At 44.1% G+C, this 18,037-nt stretch overlaps 1 protein-coding gene across 2 annotated transcripts in view; it reads right to left on the bottom strand.

Annotated features, from left to right (window-relative positions):
* creb3l2 (cAMP responsive element binding protein 3-like 2) overlaps positions 1-18,037 on the bottom strand; it is a 29,550-nt gene that overhangs the window by 2,535 nt on the left and 8,978 nt on the right. The window contains exons 2-9 of one of the 2 annotated variants that reach the window (XM_017411463.3): positions 5,004-5,244; positions 4,645-4,856; positions 4,489-4,567; positions 3,523-3,734; positions 3,282-3,428; positions 3,073-3,131; positions 2,784-2,852; positions 73-172 (exon numbers count right to left, since the gene is read on the bottom strand). In XM_017411463.3, coding sequence (XP_017266952.1) covers positions 73-172; positions 2,784-2,852; positions 3,073-3,131; positions 3,282-3,428; positions 3,523-3,734; positions 4,489-4,567; positions 4,645-4,856; positions 5,004-5,244 — 1,119 coding nt within the window. The remainder of the gene's footprint in view (positions 1-72; positions 173-2,783; positions 2,853-3,072; positions 3,132-3,281; positions 3,429-3,522; positions 3,735-4,488; positions 4,568-4,644; positions 4,857-5,003; positions 5,245-18,037) is intronic. The other variant, XM_017411464.3, reaches the window with a different exon arrangement.

Below are 18,037 nucleotides of genomic sequence, written 5' to 3' on the forward strand. Positions count from 1 at the left end.
GGGGGGGGGGGTTGCTATTAAATATCTTTATTCCAATGCTCCAACCAGCTCGGTGTCGTACGAACACGTTACCATTAAGCACGATGAGGTCTGCGTGCCAGCGACCCTGCAGGACTTGTGGACTTTTCCTGCCACCATTGCCTGCAGAGACTGCAGCTGCTGCAGCAGAGACCTGAAAACACACACACACACACACACACAGGTTAGACATAAAACTAACACAAATGTAACAGACACACAGCTGAGTGTTTATTCTGTTTTTTTACCCCCGACAGTTTCAAATCTGCAGCGGATAAACAGTCCTAACTGAGTCTAAATGAAAGAAATTGCACTTTATTCGTTGTTTATTTGTTTTTTAGAGAGAGCCAACTAGCTGCTGTTTTGTTTCACGTCCTCTGCTTTAACGGAGCATACATTAAGATGCTAAAAGGTTAGAATTAAAAGAAAATCTCAAGTATGTAAACAACATTTAGGACTAAAAACAGGACAGAAATCTGCAGCGAATAAAACTAAAAATCTAAGTGCATTTCTTTAAATCTGCTGGTTTTCTGTGATTGTTGGACTACCACGCTGTAGTATTCAGGGGCTGTGTTTAGAATCCTGCTGTCACGTTATGACTCGTTTTTTTATTTTTCGTTTTATTGGAAAGAACCTTCTTATATCAATCAAGCTTTCAGGAGCAAACAACAATTTAAACAGTGATAAACAATAAATACAACGTTATTTTCTTGAGCTCTTTGCAGCACATTAGGTGCTTTTATTAGATTAAGAGGGTGTCACACAAACGTACCTTAAAGAACCAAAACTAAGCTCATTTATTGGCATATATTTTTATTTATGGTGTCTAATGTAGTTTATATTTATGATCTAATGTTCTGAAAATTCATTATTTTTCACAGACTGCACCTTTGGGCGTTCTTAAGAGTCATTATTGCCACTAAAAGGCGAAAGGTGGACAATAACGACTGGATGTGCCTCTAAAATCGAATCAACCCGATTCAAGATGGCTGCCTTAACCAACACAAAAAAAACAGTCAGTCTTAGAGATATTGAGTTAAAATTTGGTGTGGTAGTAGCTGAGACAGATCCCCAACGCAGATTTTGAGGGCCGGCAGATTTGACAAGATCTTTGTTTAAAACGTTGCTATTAACAGGTATTTGTTTGTTTGTCTCTTAGCAAAATATTCCATGAACTACCAGACAGATTTCAATCAAATCTCTGAAAGAGTCATCAGTGGATGTGCCTCTACGACTCATTAGCTTTCGAAACCAGCCCCAGTTCAAGATGGCCGCCACAGCCAGCCGACAGGAAACACAAAAGTGGCTTTAATGTAATCAAGTTTTACAGATATTTTGCTCAAATGTGGTGTGATGGTAGCTGAGAGCTACTCACAACGCATTCTCCGAATGCTCCTCGTTGCGTGCGATCTTTGTTTAAAAAACTTCAATTTTAACTGCTCGTATCAAGGCTGTACGTCTGTTAGCAAAATAACTCCTGAGCCGTCATGCAGATTTCATTAAAACCTTCAGAGATTCTTTACTGGGTGCACCTCTACGACTGATTCACTTTTGGAGTCGGTCCAACTCAAGACGGTCGCCACAACTAGTCGCCATCAGCAAACACAAAATTGCCCTTTAGCTTAGAAAATGTTGCTGTCTTGGAGCTGAACTTTGGTGTGGTAGGAGCTGAGAGTCATCCACATCAGATGCTCAGAGTTTAAACTTAATGAGGATGTACACAGCTATTAAAATAACAGTGGATCAGTCTTTTCTCATCTTTTGTGCTGCTGTTTTAATCAAAGCAATGAGGGCATGTGGCCGTTTTTTTTTTTTTTTTTACTTTTAGGTCTTTTATTCGGAGTTAGACGTCGGATTGAGAGTTTTGCCGTATTGTTCTCTGTCCAGGTGCGCCGGCGTGGAAAACAAAAGCCCGACTGCTCCATTTATCTTTTCAACGGTGACAGCCAAGCCCCGTCCAGCCGCCGAGCAGAACCAGCTGTCAGCCCCCTACTTAACCTGCTGCACTCGGCCTGCGCTTCGTTTACCAGCCCGCCCGGCGCTTTGCATTGAACGGAAGTCGTGATTATGCACCGAATAAAATAAATAAGAGGCAGCTGAATAAAATAAACCCACGGGGGAAAGCTTGTGATTCAGCGTCATTTTCGAATCGTCAAAGCGAGTCGGCGCGTCCCAGTCGGTCCTTTTCTTGTTTTTTTTTTTTTTTTTTCCTTTCGTGCGTCTGGAGGAGGAGGAGGAGGAGGTGAGGAGCGATGCAGGAGCACGGAGCGAAGCTGCAGGCTGTAATCATGCCGTCAACATAAACACAGCTTTTACCGATCGGCACTTCATCCTCGGCAAGTTCTGCCCCGACTTCTGCCTCCTCCTCTCTCCCGCTGCTCCGTCTGCAGCTCCAGCTGCCGGTTTGGTTGTTTTTTTTTGTTTTGTTTTAGGGTTTTTTTTACCTACAGCCTCGGAAGTCAATCTGAAGCCAGAAACGTGCAACAGAGAGCACTTATTCCTTAAAAAAAAATGCAAAAATAAACTCTTATTATCAACATGAAACGCAAAAAACAACAGAGACGAATTTGAACTTTTTGTTAATGAGTGATGTTTAAACCAATAAAACTAAGAATTAATTCCTGGTTTTCAAGATTTTAGAATCTAAAATATGTCCTTGAGGCAAATCAAGATACATAATCTTCTGATTTCTCTGTTTTCCCGGCTGCTCTGGAAAGCTTTCACAGATTTGTGAGATTTGTGTGAGATCTTTGGTGCTCGCTTACTTGTTCGTGCACTCCAGCGTCTCCACCTTCCTGCGCAGCTCATTGTTCTCGTTGGAGCATGTCTCCACCCTGCGTTCGAACGGCAACATTTAGAGCTTGCAGCGGTAAATAAAACGTCACACCTCATTTAACACCCCACAGGAAATGAATCGATGACTCTGTCCAGCTGAGCTGACAGTGCTGCCGCAGGATCGGAAAGGCCATTTAAATAATTGATCGTTTAAAAATCGATATTTTGACATTTTCAGTCGCGTCAAGAACCTATACAAAAAGGAAAGGGTGGACCTACTTCTTCTCCAGAGCGTCCATGTACTCCTTCTTCTTCCTGCGACTCTCTTGAGCTGAAATCTGAGAGGAAAAAGATGAATTTACTGACGCTGTCCTTATATACATGATCAAATAAAAGGTTGGTTTGATGTAGAATATCTAATTCAGTGCAACGTGTTTGTTCTTTTTCAGCTGAAGCCCAATCGCTTGACTATTTGCCAGATTGCCCACCTTGTTCTTGATCTTTCTGCGGATCTTCTTCAGCGCCTTCTCCTCGGCTTTGGTCAGAGGCAGCTTGGTCGGAACGGGGTAACCTTCGGCCACCAGCGTGCGGCGCTCCTCCTCGGTCAGCAGGAGCGGTCCGGACCCCTGCAGCTTCTGCAGGAGGAGAGGAGAACGTCCGTAAGCGTCCAGAACCGAGCAGAGGAGTCGCCCTTTGTTTGGACGTAGAGCAGCAGATCGCGGTGCTTACGTGAGGAGCGGTGAGCAGGGGGGAGTTGGACAGGGAGGAGGAGGAGGCGGCGGCGCGAGGCGACACCTTGACGCTGCTCTGTGACGGAGGGGGGCTGGCGGGGGAGGTGGGGCCGGACAGAGCCGGCGTGGCGTGGACCGGGCTCTGGCTGCCCTCCGAGTCGCTGCCGTGGGAGCTGGGAGGAGTCGGGGGCATCTGCAGCGACTCCAGACCTGAGACACCCAGAGGAGGACACGAGTCAGCATTCACACTCCTGCTTTCCTGGTTTTGACAGCTTTATGCAACCGTTTCTGCAAACATGGGGCTATTTTAGCCATTCAAATATTCAGCTCATCCCAGTGATTTTCTAAAATATTTACCATTTTCACCAAATATATTCCTTATAGAAACACATTGAGATCGTCTCAGTTCCTCTAAAAACATTCTTCCCTTCAAAATTAGCTTCAGCAGACTTCCTCTATTAATTTTTTCCTCTTATGTCAATTTTAGCTACATTTCTGCAACTTTTAGCATTTAACTAGCCTTATTCTTAGCTCATATGTGTCTCATTTAGTGTGTCATGTTTTAGATGTTTAGTTCCATGATTTCATTTAGATTATCTTAGCTCATATTTTAGAGATTATTGTGTGTGTGTTATATGACTGTGTATTTTTGTGTTACTTTTAGCATCTAGCTTCTATCTAATGTTTGGCTACTTTTACCTAGCCTTTTGCTTCCTTTAGCGTTTAGCTAACATTTTGCTCCTTTTGGCTTTTAGCTAGTGCTCTCTTTAACTTTACAGCTCAGCTTCGGCTTCTTCAGCAAATTACAGCGCCCACCATTCACTCTGCATTACTGCAGAATATGCTCTTTAAGATTTTGGGTTTTCTGTTGCAAACGTTATAAATGAGGTGTTGTTGCAGCAGGTGGCCAGCAGGGGGACTCGTAGCACAGCAAAACGGGCAGCGTCAACGCATGAATTCAGACCTTTGGGTGAAAGATTGAGGAACTGGTCCACTTCGTGAGGCTCCAGTTTGATCTCAGGGATTACATTCTCCTCTTTGATCTGCAAACACAGACGTCACACGGAGTCACAAACTGAAAGCGGACACCAGACTGCGGCGCGTCCCGGCTCTCGCCCACCTTGATGGCGTTGCCCTGGTTGCCCTGGTTGCCACCGCCGGCTGCAGTCTGAGCCGCGGGGGCCGCAGCGGGGCCTTTGGGCACTTGGGGACCCTCGCAGGAGGACACGGAGAGGGAGATCGTAGGGAGGAGGGAGGAAGTTTCGCACAAGAGGCTCTCGATGGCCTCCTCCTGCTCCATGGCCCACTCAGCTGAGTCTCCGTCCGACTCTGCTGCAGAACAGGATCACATTAAAGGTATTCCAGAATAAGCTCCTTTAAAGAGGATTTTCTGTTTCTATATGACCTAATGAGAGAATGCTGACCTTAAGGAGCTCGTATAAGTTTGACAACTAAGTGAGTGTAACCCGGGTGTTTCACCTGCTTCGCTGCCGTGCTCCCCGGTCAGGTGCGAGAGCGGCGACTGAGGCCGACTGTCGCCGCACAGCGAGTAGCTGTGCTCGGCGGTGATGTGCGGGGGCAGAGGGGACGACGGGGACAGGTCGCCGTCCTCCCCCTCCATGGCCTCCACTCCGTACTTGTCCCCAGACAGGAAGGGGTCGCTGAGCAGCTGGCCCAGCAAAGCATCCTGGGAAAGGTCGTCCAGGAGCTCGGAGAAGTGCTGCAGGGAAGAGAAACAAAAAAAATAATGTAAAAACCGAGAAGGTAGCAGACAGGTGATTAGACAAAAACCACACGGTTAAGAGTCTGAGACGGCACGTCTGTAATTACACACCATTAAACTCCTCACCCCCCCTCTCAAGAGACACCAGAACAGCCAATCAGATCCTTCCCCCTCGTCCACTAATCATCATCTCTCTCTGTTTGTCTCTGTGCCTCTCAGTGTGGTGACAGTCTTACAGAACATACACACACACACACACACACCTTCCCCCATCATCTGTCCTCCTCCACCACATTCCTCCGTCTGCAGGTGTTCCAACACGAACAAAAGGCCCTGCAGAAACAGGCTGAGAGCCTGTACCAAAAGTCTATCTAACAGCAAAAAGTAGCAAAAGTCTATCTAGCAGCTAAAAGTAGAAAAAGTCTGTCTAGTAGCTAAAAGTAGCAAAAGTCTATCTAGTAGCTAAAAGTAGCAAAAGTCTATCTAACAGCTAAAAGTAGCAAAAGTCTGTCTAGTAGCTAAAAGTAGCAAAAGTATCTAGCAGCTAAAAGTAGCAAACTTTTAGTTAACAGCTAAAAGTAGCAGAATGAAAGCTAAGAGTAGAATACTAAGACAAAGTAGAGCAAGTATGCTGAAGCAGAGCAAGCCTTTTAACCGTGTGTTCAAAGAGAACGGTGCTGGGAATAGGGAGGAAAATAATAGTTAATAAAATTAAATATTTTGAAAAGAGCATCACTGGATGACAAAAAACCTACAGGAAATGACTGTTTGACTGCTGAATACAGCTGAATGCAGCTTTCATCCAGTAAATTTTGATGCTAAAAATCAAGAACAAAAGAAAAACCACGGTCACACTTTCAATTCATCCAGTGAATTCTTGTGAAGTTTTGCTTTTTTCTCCATCATTTCTGTTCATAAATCCACCCAGAGCGATAAAAACCTTTAAGTTCAGTTTGGTGAGTGTCAGAGAAAGGTGACAGCTGCTGAAGCTGTAAACGCTCCTAACGCAGGAGGACAAAGCTAATTACTAATAAAACGCTCAGAAAGTGTCTTCTGTAGCAGCTGAAGTGAAATCCGGCGAGGACGAGTCCATTTGAAATATTTGGCTTGGAGACTCAAAGAGGAGGACGTTTCTCTGCTTCCCTACATGTCCCCGTCTTCATGTCCGGAAACGCCAACAGCATTCCAAGAATCTTTTCAAGAGGGCTAATATTTACACATTTAGCCCCCGGGACATCCATCTTGGTGTTTCAGGACAGAGAGCGACACGTAGCTCAGAGGAGGACCAGGTTCTTCACTTTACTTCCTCCCAGTGTCTTCAGCTCGCATGTCTTAGCAAAATATCTCCTGATCCACATGATGGATTTTAATGAAACTCACGGGAAGTAATCATTGGACATACGTCTACAGCTGATTACCTTTTGGAGTCAACCTGATTCAAGATGGCTGCCGCAGCTAACTGACTTCAGCAAACACAATGATGGCTACAACTCGGTCAGTGTTACAGATAATGAGCTAAAATTCGCAGTGGTAGTGGCTGAGAGTCACCCCCAACAAGGAATGCCAGTTTTATTTGTTTTACAGGGTTACATAAACAGCAGCGCAGGTTACTCTTCAATACGATTTGTTTCAAGGCAAATAACTGGAGGAAAAAATGACTTTTTGAAGCAGTTTGTTCTCCATCAAGGCAAAATAAATGAATCAAACCTTCACTTTTATTTACAGCATCAACAGAAGAACGTCATTAATGGACAGGTGTGTTTTAGCTCCAGGAGGCGTTAAATCGGCCAAACCAACCAATCACAAGCTTCTAAAGCAAAAACAAGAAGGGAGTCTAATGCTCTCTAAAGTCAAAATAAAAGTAAAGGGTGGAGCTCCTCACGCACACACACACACACCCAACAGAACGCTCTTTGTGTCCCCGTGAGAGAGGCGCTGTTTGGGCCCGGCTGTAACTCGACCCGGTCCAGCTGGGACACAGAACCAGTCAGGGAGAACCGAGGAGGCGCAGGGCTGAAAGAGGCCATTCTCCGCCTGTAGCGCTCTGACGCAGATCAGATTATAATCTGTTAACAGGAGCTTCGGGGACGCGGGCGGATTATCGTTCTTCCCTTCAAAACCTCTCTCAGGGTCTCAGCGGGTGCTTTGAAGACGTCCCATCTGATGAAGACGCCGCACTTGGGTGGGACAAAAAACCCGGTGAGGGAACAAGGAAAGGAAGGACCACAATCCATCCCGAGGGAAACGCAACTTAGTCCGATTTCGTGCAAACCCATCAAAAGGTTGTTAAATGTTTCAATCTAAGCTACACCGAAAAGTGCAAGCGGACAGTGATGTTTTTTTACCCCCGTCTGTTAGCAAAATATCTCATGAACGACTGGACGAATTTTAATGAAACTTGCAGGCAGTAATCACCGGATGAACGTCTACAACTCATTAACCTTTGGAGTCAACCCAATTCAAGATGGCTGCCACAGCCAGCTGTCCTTCAAAAGCACAAAAGTGGCCACAACTCAGCCAATTTTACAGATACTGAGCTCAAATTTGGTGTGGTAGTAGCTGAGACTGATCCCCAACACATGCTCTGAGCGCAAAGAGACTGTACAAGATCTTTACATAAAATATTTGAAATCAAATGTGCCTGTCTGTTAGTAAAATATCTCATGATCCACAGGATGGATTTTTTTAAAACTTCCAAGAAAAAAAACTCCCTAGATGCACATCTACAATCAATTAACTTAATTTAAAAACTAAAATAAAAAAGCCATGACAGCTGCTGGTTAGTTAACCTTCTCTGAAGTAGGTTTGTTTGAACTGTCTGAACACAGCTTTCAGCTAAAAACAGCCAAGCTTGATGATGCAACACTTTCCTCCCCTTGAAAGTCAAACCAGATGTGTAAAAATAAACCCACTGAAAGTAGCCTGACGGATCTAAAACCTCCCCGCATGGTTGGTTCTGAGAGTGCGTGCCCAGCTGATTGTGTGTGTGTGTTTTTGTACCTTGCCCCGGACTCAGCTGTGTGTACGCTTCAGATGACAGAACCCGCTCTAATAAAACAAACATCCTAAAACCTCCGTATCAGGGCAAACTTGGATGACTCATTAGAGTTCGACCGGGGATCCAGGAATCTTTGGCTTGTTTTTTTTTGTAAAAAAAAGCCACAAATTCTCCACACGTGTCCAACTATCAGCAGATCAACCTGAGCAAGAGGACAAACTTTTACCCGAGGGCAAGAACTCTCCATCCACTCAACAAGTCGCCGTTGGCAACTGGGGAAACGATTTTTACAGACCTGAAGGAAATGTTTGTGTTTATTTATTTACTCGTGTCATTCAGCTGGTCTGAGGATTTAAAATGCACTTAGCTGCTTGCATCCATGACACTCCTGTGGCTAAGAGCCCAAGCACCCACTGGAATACTGACAATGTGTACAAACTGTTTTGACCCTCAGATGAGCTGCATTACGGTGCTGAAAGTCTGAAGCCATCCCCTCGTTTCTCAAGTTTTGTTTCCAAGGAGCCAGCCTTAAAGGGGAAATGAAATAAAATGTCAAAATAATGAGTTTTCATGTTGTTCCTTCAGTTAAACACTATCATAAAAAACACTCCAGTGGTCCGTTTCTCTGACTTAAAATGGTTGGTGACGTAGAACGAGCTGCTGTAGGACTCTGAGGAGGTTACTGTCAGTGTTTATCAGATAAATGGAAGCAGAAGAAAAAGCAAGTTTTGTGAACGAGGTTTGAAAACACACAATTTTTTTCTTTGTTCTGGAGCGATGCCGTCAGGAACTGGAGCCCCGCATTTCACAAGATGAACCCCCGAGCTTTAATGATGTCACACAGTCTTCAAGGAGTTTCCCATCCTGACAGCTGGAGGAGGCCGGTGCCGGTCCGACAGTTGAAGGTTTCTATTTCAGGAGGTCCTCTTCAAAAACAATAACTTCACAGTTTGGAATTTTCACCAGGAGCTAAACTAACCACATCCATCAAACCTTCCTGTCCTTCAGGAAGCTGAAGAATGACTCAGCTGTTGGAGTTTTAGGTCAGTTTATACAATTAATTACAACAAACTGAACCATTTCACCCCACACTATTAGTATTTGCTGTTTACTGCCTTGTTAGAGGGGGGCGTTTTGATCTGTTAAGTCACCTAAAGTTTTGGCATGATTTCTGTGTCCACTTGCACAAAGTCACTGTGGCCTTTTTGATGAAGCCAGCAGTCCAACAGGGGGCGACAATGGACTGGTTTGTTTTACCCATATTAAAAAAAAGATGGCCTCCTTATGCGGCCTCCTTATGTGTGGTTTCAAGTTTGAACTTGAAACCACACATAAGGAGGCCGCATAAGGAGATCTTTACGGGGGAGATGCCGTGTTGCATTTTTGTAACCAGAGTTTGAGCACTAGCGATTTGGAGCTTTAAGCCACGCCTACTCCACACCCCACACACACAGTCATGGTCAAGACAATGTCCTGTTCGTTTACGTGGATGGGGCGGGACTTAAAACCGGGACCAGCTGCCTTTAACTTCCAAGTTCCTGTAGGATGTCGAGTTTTCTTTAAGAGTCCATGGTCCAGGGCGGCAGTGGCTCAGGAGGTAGGGGTTTGTCCTGTAATTGGAGGGTTGCTGGTTCGAGCCCCTGCTCCAGCTGTCTCAGCCGTTGTGTCCTTGGGCAAGACACTTCACCCGCCTTGCCTACTGGTGGTGGTCAGAGGGCTGCCGGTGTGATGGCAGCCTCACTTCTGTCAGCCCGCCCCAGAGCAGCTGTGGCTACAATGTAGCTTACCACCATCAGTGAGTGAATGTGTGGATGAATGGGTGAATGATTGTAGTGTGAAGTGCTTTGGGGTCCTTGGACTAGATAAAGCGCTATATAAGTGCAAGCCATTTACCATTTACCATGGTTTGTCTAGGAGAAAAGAAAGACGTTCTCATTGTACAGTGAAATAAACTGTACAAAATGTGGGGAAACGGCAAACATGAGCCAGTGCTGTGTCTACACAGAACAGACAACTGAAGAACACTTTGTTACTCGCAGCCTGTTGCACAACACACAACATGTTCCTATTTCTTTACCTGAGTGTAAAAAAATAAAGAAAAGGCAAAAATAAAACAGCTTTTGCTCCATCAGTTTGGTTCCTTAAACGCCGTTATAGTCATTCAACATTTTGCAAAATTACTCAACCTGAGAGCTTTCCGGTAAACAAGAAACACTGCGCATAAATTAGCGAGGACCTGTATGATTTGTTGGAATTTATTGCTTTAAACCAAAAATCCCATTTGAATTCCCACAACCAACTTTTTCCCCATTGGATCTCATTCCAAGTTTCTCTCAAAACTAAAAGAGCTGTGAAAAGAAGGTGCAGAAGGTGCTGCAGCACCCCCTACTGGATGGCAGAGATGCAAGTCCAATTTAGAAAATAAAAATCTATTCTTTGTGTAGCTGATATTTACACTGTGATGCCAAAAGTCCTCTCACATACATATGAACTTGAGAAACATCCCATTCTTAATCCATACGGTTTAATGTGATGTTGCTCCACCCTTTGCAGCTGTAACAGCTTCAGCTCTTCTGGGAAGGCTTTCCACAGGCTTAGGAGTGTTTATGGGAAGTTCTGACCATTCTTCCAGAAGCTCATCTGTGAGGTCAGACACTGATGTTGGACGGAATGCCTGACTCTCAGTCTCTGCTCTAATTCATCCCAAAGGTGTTTCTAAGGTGTCCCAAAGGCTGAGGTCAGGACTCTGTGCAGGCCAGTCAAGTTCTTCCACACCAAACTCGCTCAGCTATGTCTTTATGGACCTTGCTTTGTGACCTTGTGTTCAGTCATGTTGGAACAGGAAGGGGCCATCCCCAAACTTTTCCCACAAAGTTAGGAGCATTAAATTGCCCAAAATGTTTTGATATGCTGAAGCATTAAGAGTTCCTTTCACTGGAACTAAGCACTCGAGCCCAACTCCTGAAAAACAACCCCACAGCATGATACCCACTCCACCAAACTTTACACTTGGAACAATGCAGTCAGAGAAGGACAGTTCTCCTGGCAACCGCCAAACCCAGACTCATCCATCAGATTGCCAGACAGAGAAATGTGATTCATCCCTCCGGAGAACATGTCTCCACTGCTCTACACTCCAGTGGCAACATTCTTTACACCACCGCATCTGACACTTTGCACTTGGTGATGGAAGGAAACCCATTCCATGAAGCTCTCTGTGCTGTTCTTGAGCTAATCTGAAGGCCACATGAAGTTTGGAGGTCTGTAGCTGTTGCCTCTGCAGAACGTTGGTGACCTCTGTGCACCTGCTGAGCCAACTCTGTGATTTCACGTGGCCTATATCTTTGTGGCTGAGCTGCCATCGTCCCCAATCTCTTCCACTTTATTATAACACCACTAACAGATGACTCTGGAATATTTAGTTGCAAGGAAATTTCATGACTGGACTTACTGGACACATGTCATCCCATCATAGTACCATGCTGGAATTTACTGAACTCCTGATAGCGACCCATTCTTTCACAAATGTTTGTAGAAGCAGTCTGCATGCCTAGGTGCTTGATTTTATACACCTGTGGCCGTGGAAGGAATTGGAACAAAAAAATTCAATACAGTGTATAATCAATCCAAACCAACTATAACACTATAAAACAAAAGCTGTGAACCGAATAAAAATGGCTAAAACCACCGCATGTTCGCCAGCCTCCAGTTGGCTGAATCCATTCAGGAGATAACAGTGAATGTAAACAGGACTAAAAGTCACTTATCACCTGTTGTAACAGCCCTGGTCTCGGGGTTGGGATAAATAGCCTCAGCTGTGGCAGCGATACGACCGGTGTCAGGAAAACAAGACAAACTGCAGACCTTGGAGCGCTCCTACAATCTGGGTCTTATCTCGGAGAGGAGGGAGGCGAGTCCAACAAGTCCCCAATTATGTCGGAGTAAAAAACAAGACGCAGCTTTTGTGTGTGTGACATAAAACCAGAAATATTAACATGTTTAGTTTCCAGCTCTAAACTCGACTTTATACACAAACACACACCCACGTTCTGTGTGACTGACCCCGCCGGACAAAAACCTCCCGATTCCCAGGGAGATTCGAGCCCGTTCTCACACGGATAACAGACACTCCCTGACCCTGATTCTTGACATCGATGCCAGCCGGATTATCCAAAACTAAGAAGGAACCAAGAGATACCATAACAGTACCAGGAAAGGGCCGGATAACAATGGAGGACGAAACACGAGACGCAAAACTTCTACAAAAGAGAAAGTAACCCTGAACTCGTTGGAGCTACGATCAACTTTCTGTCAATTTTCAACCTTATTTAATACTTTATACACATATTCCGAGCGCTAACAGGTCGCACAAGATCTTTGCTTAGAGATTTGGCATGCAAGGCAGCGGGCGATATGCATTCCTTCAACTTAATATTTACTGATCTGACCTTTGCAGAGATAACATTTTACTCTTTGTGCTTATCGTTCTGGTCTATTTTGCATAAAGAAGCTCTGCACTGACCTCTGATAAGAGGTTAGAGATTACACAATCAAGCTACCAATTAAAATATCAAGTGGAAAATTAAAACCCCTCAGTTTCTTCTCTGAACTGAATCAAAACACAGAAAGCACAAATCATTCAGTAAGAAGATTGTGCAGAGAGTGAATCTACCACTAAAATGAGAGTCTAATCATATAAAAAGCAGGAAACAAATAAACCTTTGAGTCTTAAAGCTGCAGCGTTCAACCTTGACCAGATGAAAACAACAGGATGTGAAAGAGTGATGACCAATGGAGCCGTGTTTGCTCTTCCCCCACATTTAACTGAACACATAAAATGTTGGAAGGCAGCAAAAATATATCCTGACAGATCCGTTACAAACCGGTTTCCAGACCGTATCACTGTGTACCGTTCTTTGCTCTGCGGTGTCATTCGACAAGCCTGAAAGGAAACTGTTTACGTCGAACCGTTCACAGGAAGTCAAAACAGGAAGAGCCGAATTAACAGGACGGAAAAAGGTTGAGTCAAAGTTCGCAAACAGGACTCGGCTGCTAGCTGAACTCGGCTCGGCTGATGTTCAAAATGTGCGTGCGCGTTCGGCGGAGGGAACAAAGCCCACGAGACGAGAAAACGGCCTCGTTCGTCCCCTCTCAAATCCATCTCCTGAGCTTCCCAGAAGTTCAGCATTCCCAAACACCAAGTTTCCACCGAGCTCGCTGAGCTCAACCCCCACCAACGTTACGCAACCACCTCGGGGTTACAGGCTACAGGATTAAACTGTATCCAGCTGCTCTTACATCCCAATAAGGCTGACTAATACAATCTAACCCCGAACAAGATAGCTGTGAAACTAACTGCCTGACACAGCTCAACTGTTTGTGTGAAAGAGCTTCTGTACTTTTCAAAACTCTCTACCCTTTACTTAAATCACTTTCTTTTGAGTCCATGATGAGTATAAGTGTGAGCCGTGCAATGAAAAACTACACAGATCAAGTAAAAAAAAAAAGGCATTTTTCACCATGAAAGGTATATTTTCTTTTAAAATAAGCCTCACAGATCATTTTATTTAAGTGTTGACACTTGTTGATTTACGCAGTTCTTACCTTGCTGTTGTGTGTTCAAATATTAATGTTTCTAACATCTCATGTTTAAAAGAAAGCTCACACGGAAGAGTAGGCGGGACTTAAAGCCCCACATCACTAATGCACAGACTCTGGTTCCAAAAAAAAAAAAAAAACTCAACATGGCAGCTCCCATAAGCCAGGTCCTGCTGGCTTCAACGGTGCGTTCCAAAAGTACTGGGAAATGGGACTTTACGAGTTCCTAGTCGTAAATTTCAAAAGGAACGCCCCCCCCCTCCCCCCTTCAAGTGGGACATCCGAGTCGGAAAGTGGGAGCGAACTCCAGCTATACCCTAGTTAGGATTTCAGTGAGTAAACTCTGTTACTTTCACTGTTGATATCCGTCGGAGTGCATATCTATTTGGGAAGATTTCATATTCGTAAACTTGCGAGAAAAATAAAGGGCGTTGCTGCGGGCGTCCATCTTGTTTCTGATTCTCACCGAGCGGGGACAACTGGAACGCGGGGAAGTGGGAAATTACGTCACTCCGACTTCCCAGCTACGAGTTCGGATTTAAAAGAAACGCACCATAATTCCCTCCAACATGAGAAGTCAGGGACACTTGGTACAGTATGATACATGTCGATGGTTCAGACTGGCTGCTATCTTGTCAGAATTAAATTATTTCTTCATCATGAGATCATCTAAAGATCCATCTACGACATATGTAGGACCTACATGAGCAATCTTTTAAGGATTTTGTCAGAAACCTTGATACAGTGAGCTTTTCCATTGCTTACAATTATCCCCATTTCAATGAACTTTGGGGAAAATATGAATAAAATCAAAGTGCCGGACTTCACCTCCATTCTTCCTTTCAGAGACGAAGAGACATTTTTGTGTCGAACACGAGCCCAGCTGGTCCTCCGTCCGGCTCGTTAAAACTGGGTCAACACACTCACATGCGTAACTTTTTCCATCTCTACACTCTGACCATTACGCTCCAGATGAACGCCCTCGCCCCTCATCCTCCTCCTCCTCCTCCTTAGACAAACTACATCTTTGTTTCCACGGGCTGACTCAGACGAGACTCTAAAACCACAGCAGGGTTCTAAAAGTAAAAAGGACTTAGGATTCACATTGTTTGTGAGTTTGCTCCTGCACACACATTAAACTCTGCCTGGATGAATGGGCTCAACTGTGTCTGCTCCCGTAAAAACAGGTTCAAGGAAGAAAAAGGTGTTCTCTTTTAGAGCTGCAGAAATAGCTTCATACATGTAAAAGGTCAAGATATTTCAAGTCAAGCTGCAAAATACTAATATTTCCACCAATATTTTGGGTTTATTATCCTTTATACCAGCTGTCCATTCGTGTAAACGACTGTCAGCAGCTCTTTCACATCTTTTCCTGTCTGTCAGGCACCGTTAATTTGATCTGAGATCAGTTCAAAGCAAATGAAGGGTTTCTTTTAGAACCATCTGAGAGAGTCGGTGTCATAAATTGAGGTTCTACTGGATGAAGTGCAGAAAACCCAGGCAAATGAAATCCTACAATGTGCAATTTAATGGCCCGATTTGCCTTTCTGCAAAACATTGACTTGACTTGGTAGTGTCTGCACTCGTGCAAACATAATCAGAACCAAAAACATACTTTGCATTTTGTCTGAGGAAAAATACGAACTACTGAACAACATTTTCTGCAGTTACAAGTCAATAAAAAAGACCTTAAACAGCCCAATTTGCCTTGTTCAATTTTGTCAGCAAAACTCCAGTTTGTGAATCTCTAATTGCTCATTCCTGTTGCCAACCACTCTGTTGCCAGCTGTCGTCTTCAATCTGGCTGGAATTTTTTTTTTTTTAATTTGTTCTTATTTAACTAAGATTGGAAACTGTTACCAAGCATTATTTGCCGTTTCAAGACGAGCCCGAAGCTGAGAAACGTGCAAGTTGTCCTTATGTCCCCGCCACATCTGCAGGATGTAAATCAGATCTGAATGTGGTCCTCCGTCGCTCATGTGCAGTAACTCCACGTGTCCCCAACATCTGCGCCAGGTTTACATATTCAGAGCTGAAGATTTATGAGTTTAAAGCAAATAAGAGTTTCACAATGTCAGGTGAAGAGCAGATGTTGATTCCAGGACATCAGCAACAAACAGAAAGTACATAAATGAATAAAAAAAAAGAATTAGGAGCTTATTAGAAAAATAACACTAAACTTAAGTATCAAAAGTACTTGATTATTTGAAATAAGAGCAACCTTTTAAGGGCAAAGTTTAATTTTCTGAAGGCCTCAAACACTTGGCCATGCCAAACACATTAATTTACACAAAAAAGTAAGTTTGAACCCCACGTTTTCTTCTTAAATTCAGAAATATGAGCAAGTGAGCAGCTGAAGGGCAGGTTAAATCATATTTCATGCAAAAAGAAGAATGAAGAGAGGCGTCCAGATGTTTCAGGAATTTGGGACACAAGCAGACTTGTCCCGGCTCACCCTGCAGGAGCGACGGCTGAGGAGGGGAATGAAGGGCTAACTTAAAAAGAGCACAGAGAGCTTCAGGTCTTTAACTGGTCTAGTCTGAACACTTTCAGCCACAGGCAGGTGTTATGAGCTATAAAAAGAAAACATCAAAGTTCCTCTGTGTGTGTCATGCTGCGCTGTAAGCCGTTTACGGGGCTTCGCCGGCTTTGAAGTTTAATACCTGAAATACAGGAGCTCATGCAGGAAGCATCGAGTCTGACAACAAAAAGACTCCGTGGAGTTTATGTTGAGTCGACAACTTTTTGAGTCTGCAGCATGGAAACAAATCTGAAAATAAGCTCAAGTCACAGCATGGTCCATTCCTTTTTGATCAAAAAAAAAAAAAGATATAAAACAATGGAAAAAAGGGAAGAAACGGTGGTCAGTTGTTCATATTTCACTAAACTGGAGCTATATAAAGCTGCTCTGTAAATGCTGGGTGTGTGCTCTACCCAAAAATTAAAACCCACGCCCTCCTAACCACACACACCGAATCAAATGTCAGGGGTTGTACAATCAGGCAGAAAAAAAAAAAGAGACCAAAGACAAGGGCGAAGACAGGGAGAGACGGAGCGATAAATTTAGGCCTGCCTCAGAGAACGAAGGCTCCTCTGGATTCCCCATAATGATCCCTCGTGTGCTGATTACTACCTTCGCTTCGCCCTTGAGCACAGCGAGCCGAAGCCCGAGTGCACTTTCCAAGCCGAGAGAAAAGTTACATCAGACCTGACACGCTCGAGCCGAACAATTCTCCTTTAAAAGCTTTACTTAAGTGATTCGCCGCTAAACGAATGATACAGCTGGCGTTCCAGAGTTTGCCTTTTTGTCTTTTACTTCGGCACGTTTTGACACCGGTGTTGCGACTGAAAGCGCCAACAAGGACGTGTCGTTCGCGTCAGACGAGAGATGCGTTTTGACCGTGTCAAACAGAGCGACGGAAACGGCTTCAGATCTAATTAAAGCAACTCTTTTGTCAACGTTTGTAGCTGCCGATCGTTTATACCGCCCCCTGCTGGATATCGTCTTCATGCATCCTGGGCGTCGCGGTGACTTCTTAGGATTGCTGACGAATAAAAGGGTACGAGAAGCAGCGATGACGTGCGGGCGAACATGTGTTAAAAACGCCTGCCCTTAGTTGGGATTTAGGTGTCATTATTTTCTAATTCAGAGTTTATTATTTACAGGATCTTCTTTGTTGATGTAATGACTCGCCATGCAAATGTGGGGCACAGTGGAGCTAAATGAATGCACTCTTTAATAAAAAGGTGATGCAGAATGGTGGGCGGAGCCTGACCAGGTCACTTGGATCTGACCAATCAGAACAGAGAGCTTTTCTAAGCGGTGTTTGTGGTTGTTATTGGGGGGTTTTTAGGGGGTGGGGAGAGTAGTCACCCAGAGGCGGCTCCAGATATTTTTTTCTGCAGGTGCTAAGGGGGTGCTACGCATTTTATTGAGGGTGCTAATGAAGGATTATTTGTTCTTACAGTTCTCAACACACACAGACGCAAGCACAAACATATATAATCATATATATATATATATATGGTATATAAATGAAGAACAGAATGAAATATACAGGTGCTGGTCATAAAATTAGAATATCATGAAAAAGTAGATTGATTTCAGTAATTCCATTTAAAAAGTGAAACTTGTATATTATATTCATACATTACATACAAACTCATATATTTCAAATGTTTATTTCGTTTAAT

This window comes from Kryptolebias marmoratus, linkage group LG18 (genome assembly GCF_001649575.2).
Source record: "Kryptolebias marmoratus isolate JLee-2015 linkage group LG18, ASM164957v2, whole genome shotgun sequence".
Classification (NCBI taxonomy): domain Eukaryota; kingdom Metazoa; phylum Chordata; class Actinopteri; order Cyprinodontiformes; family Rivulidae; genus Kryptolebias; species Kryptolebias marmoratus.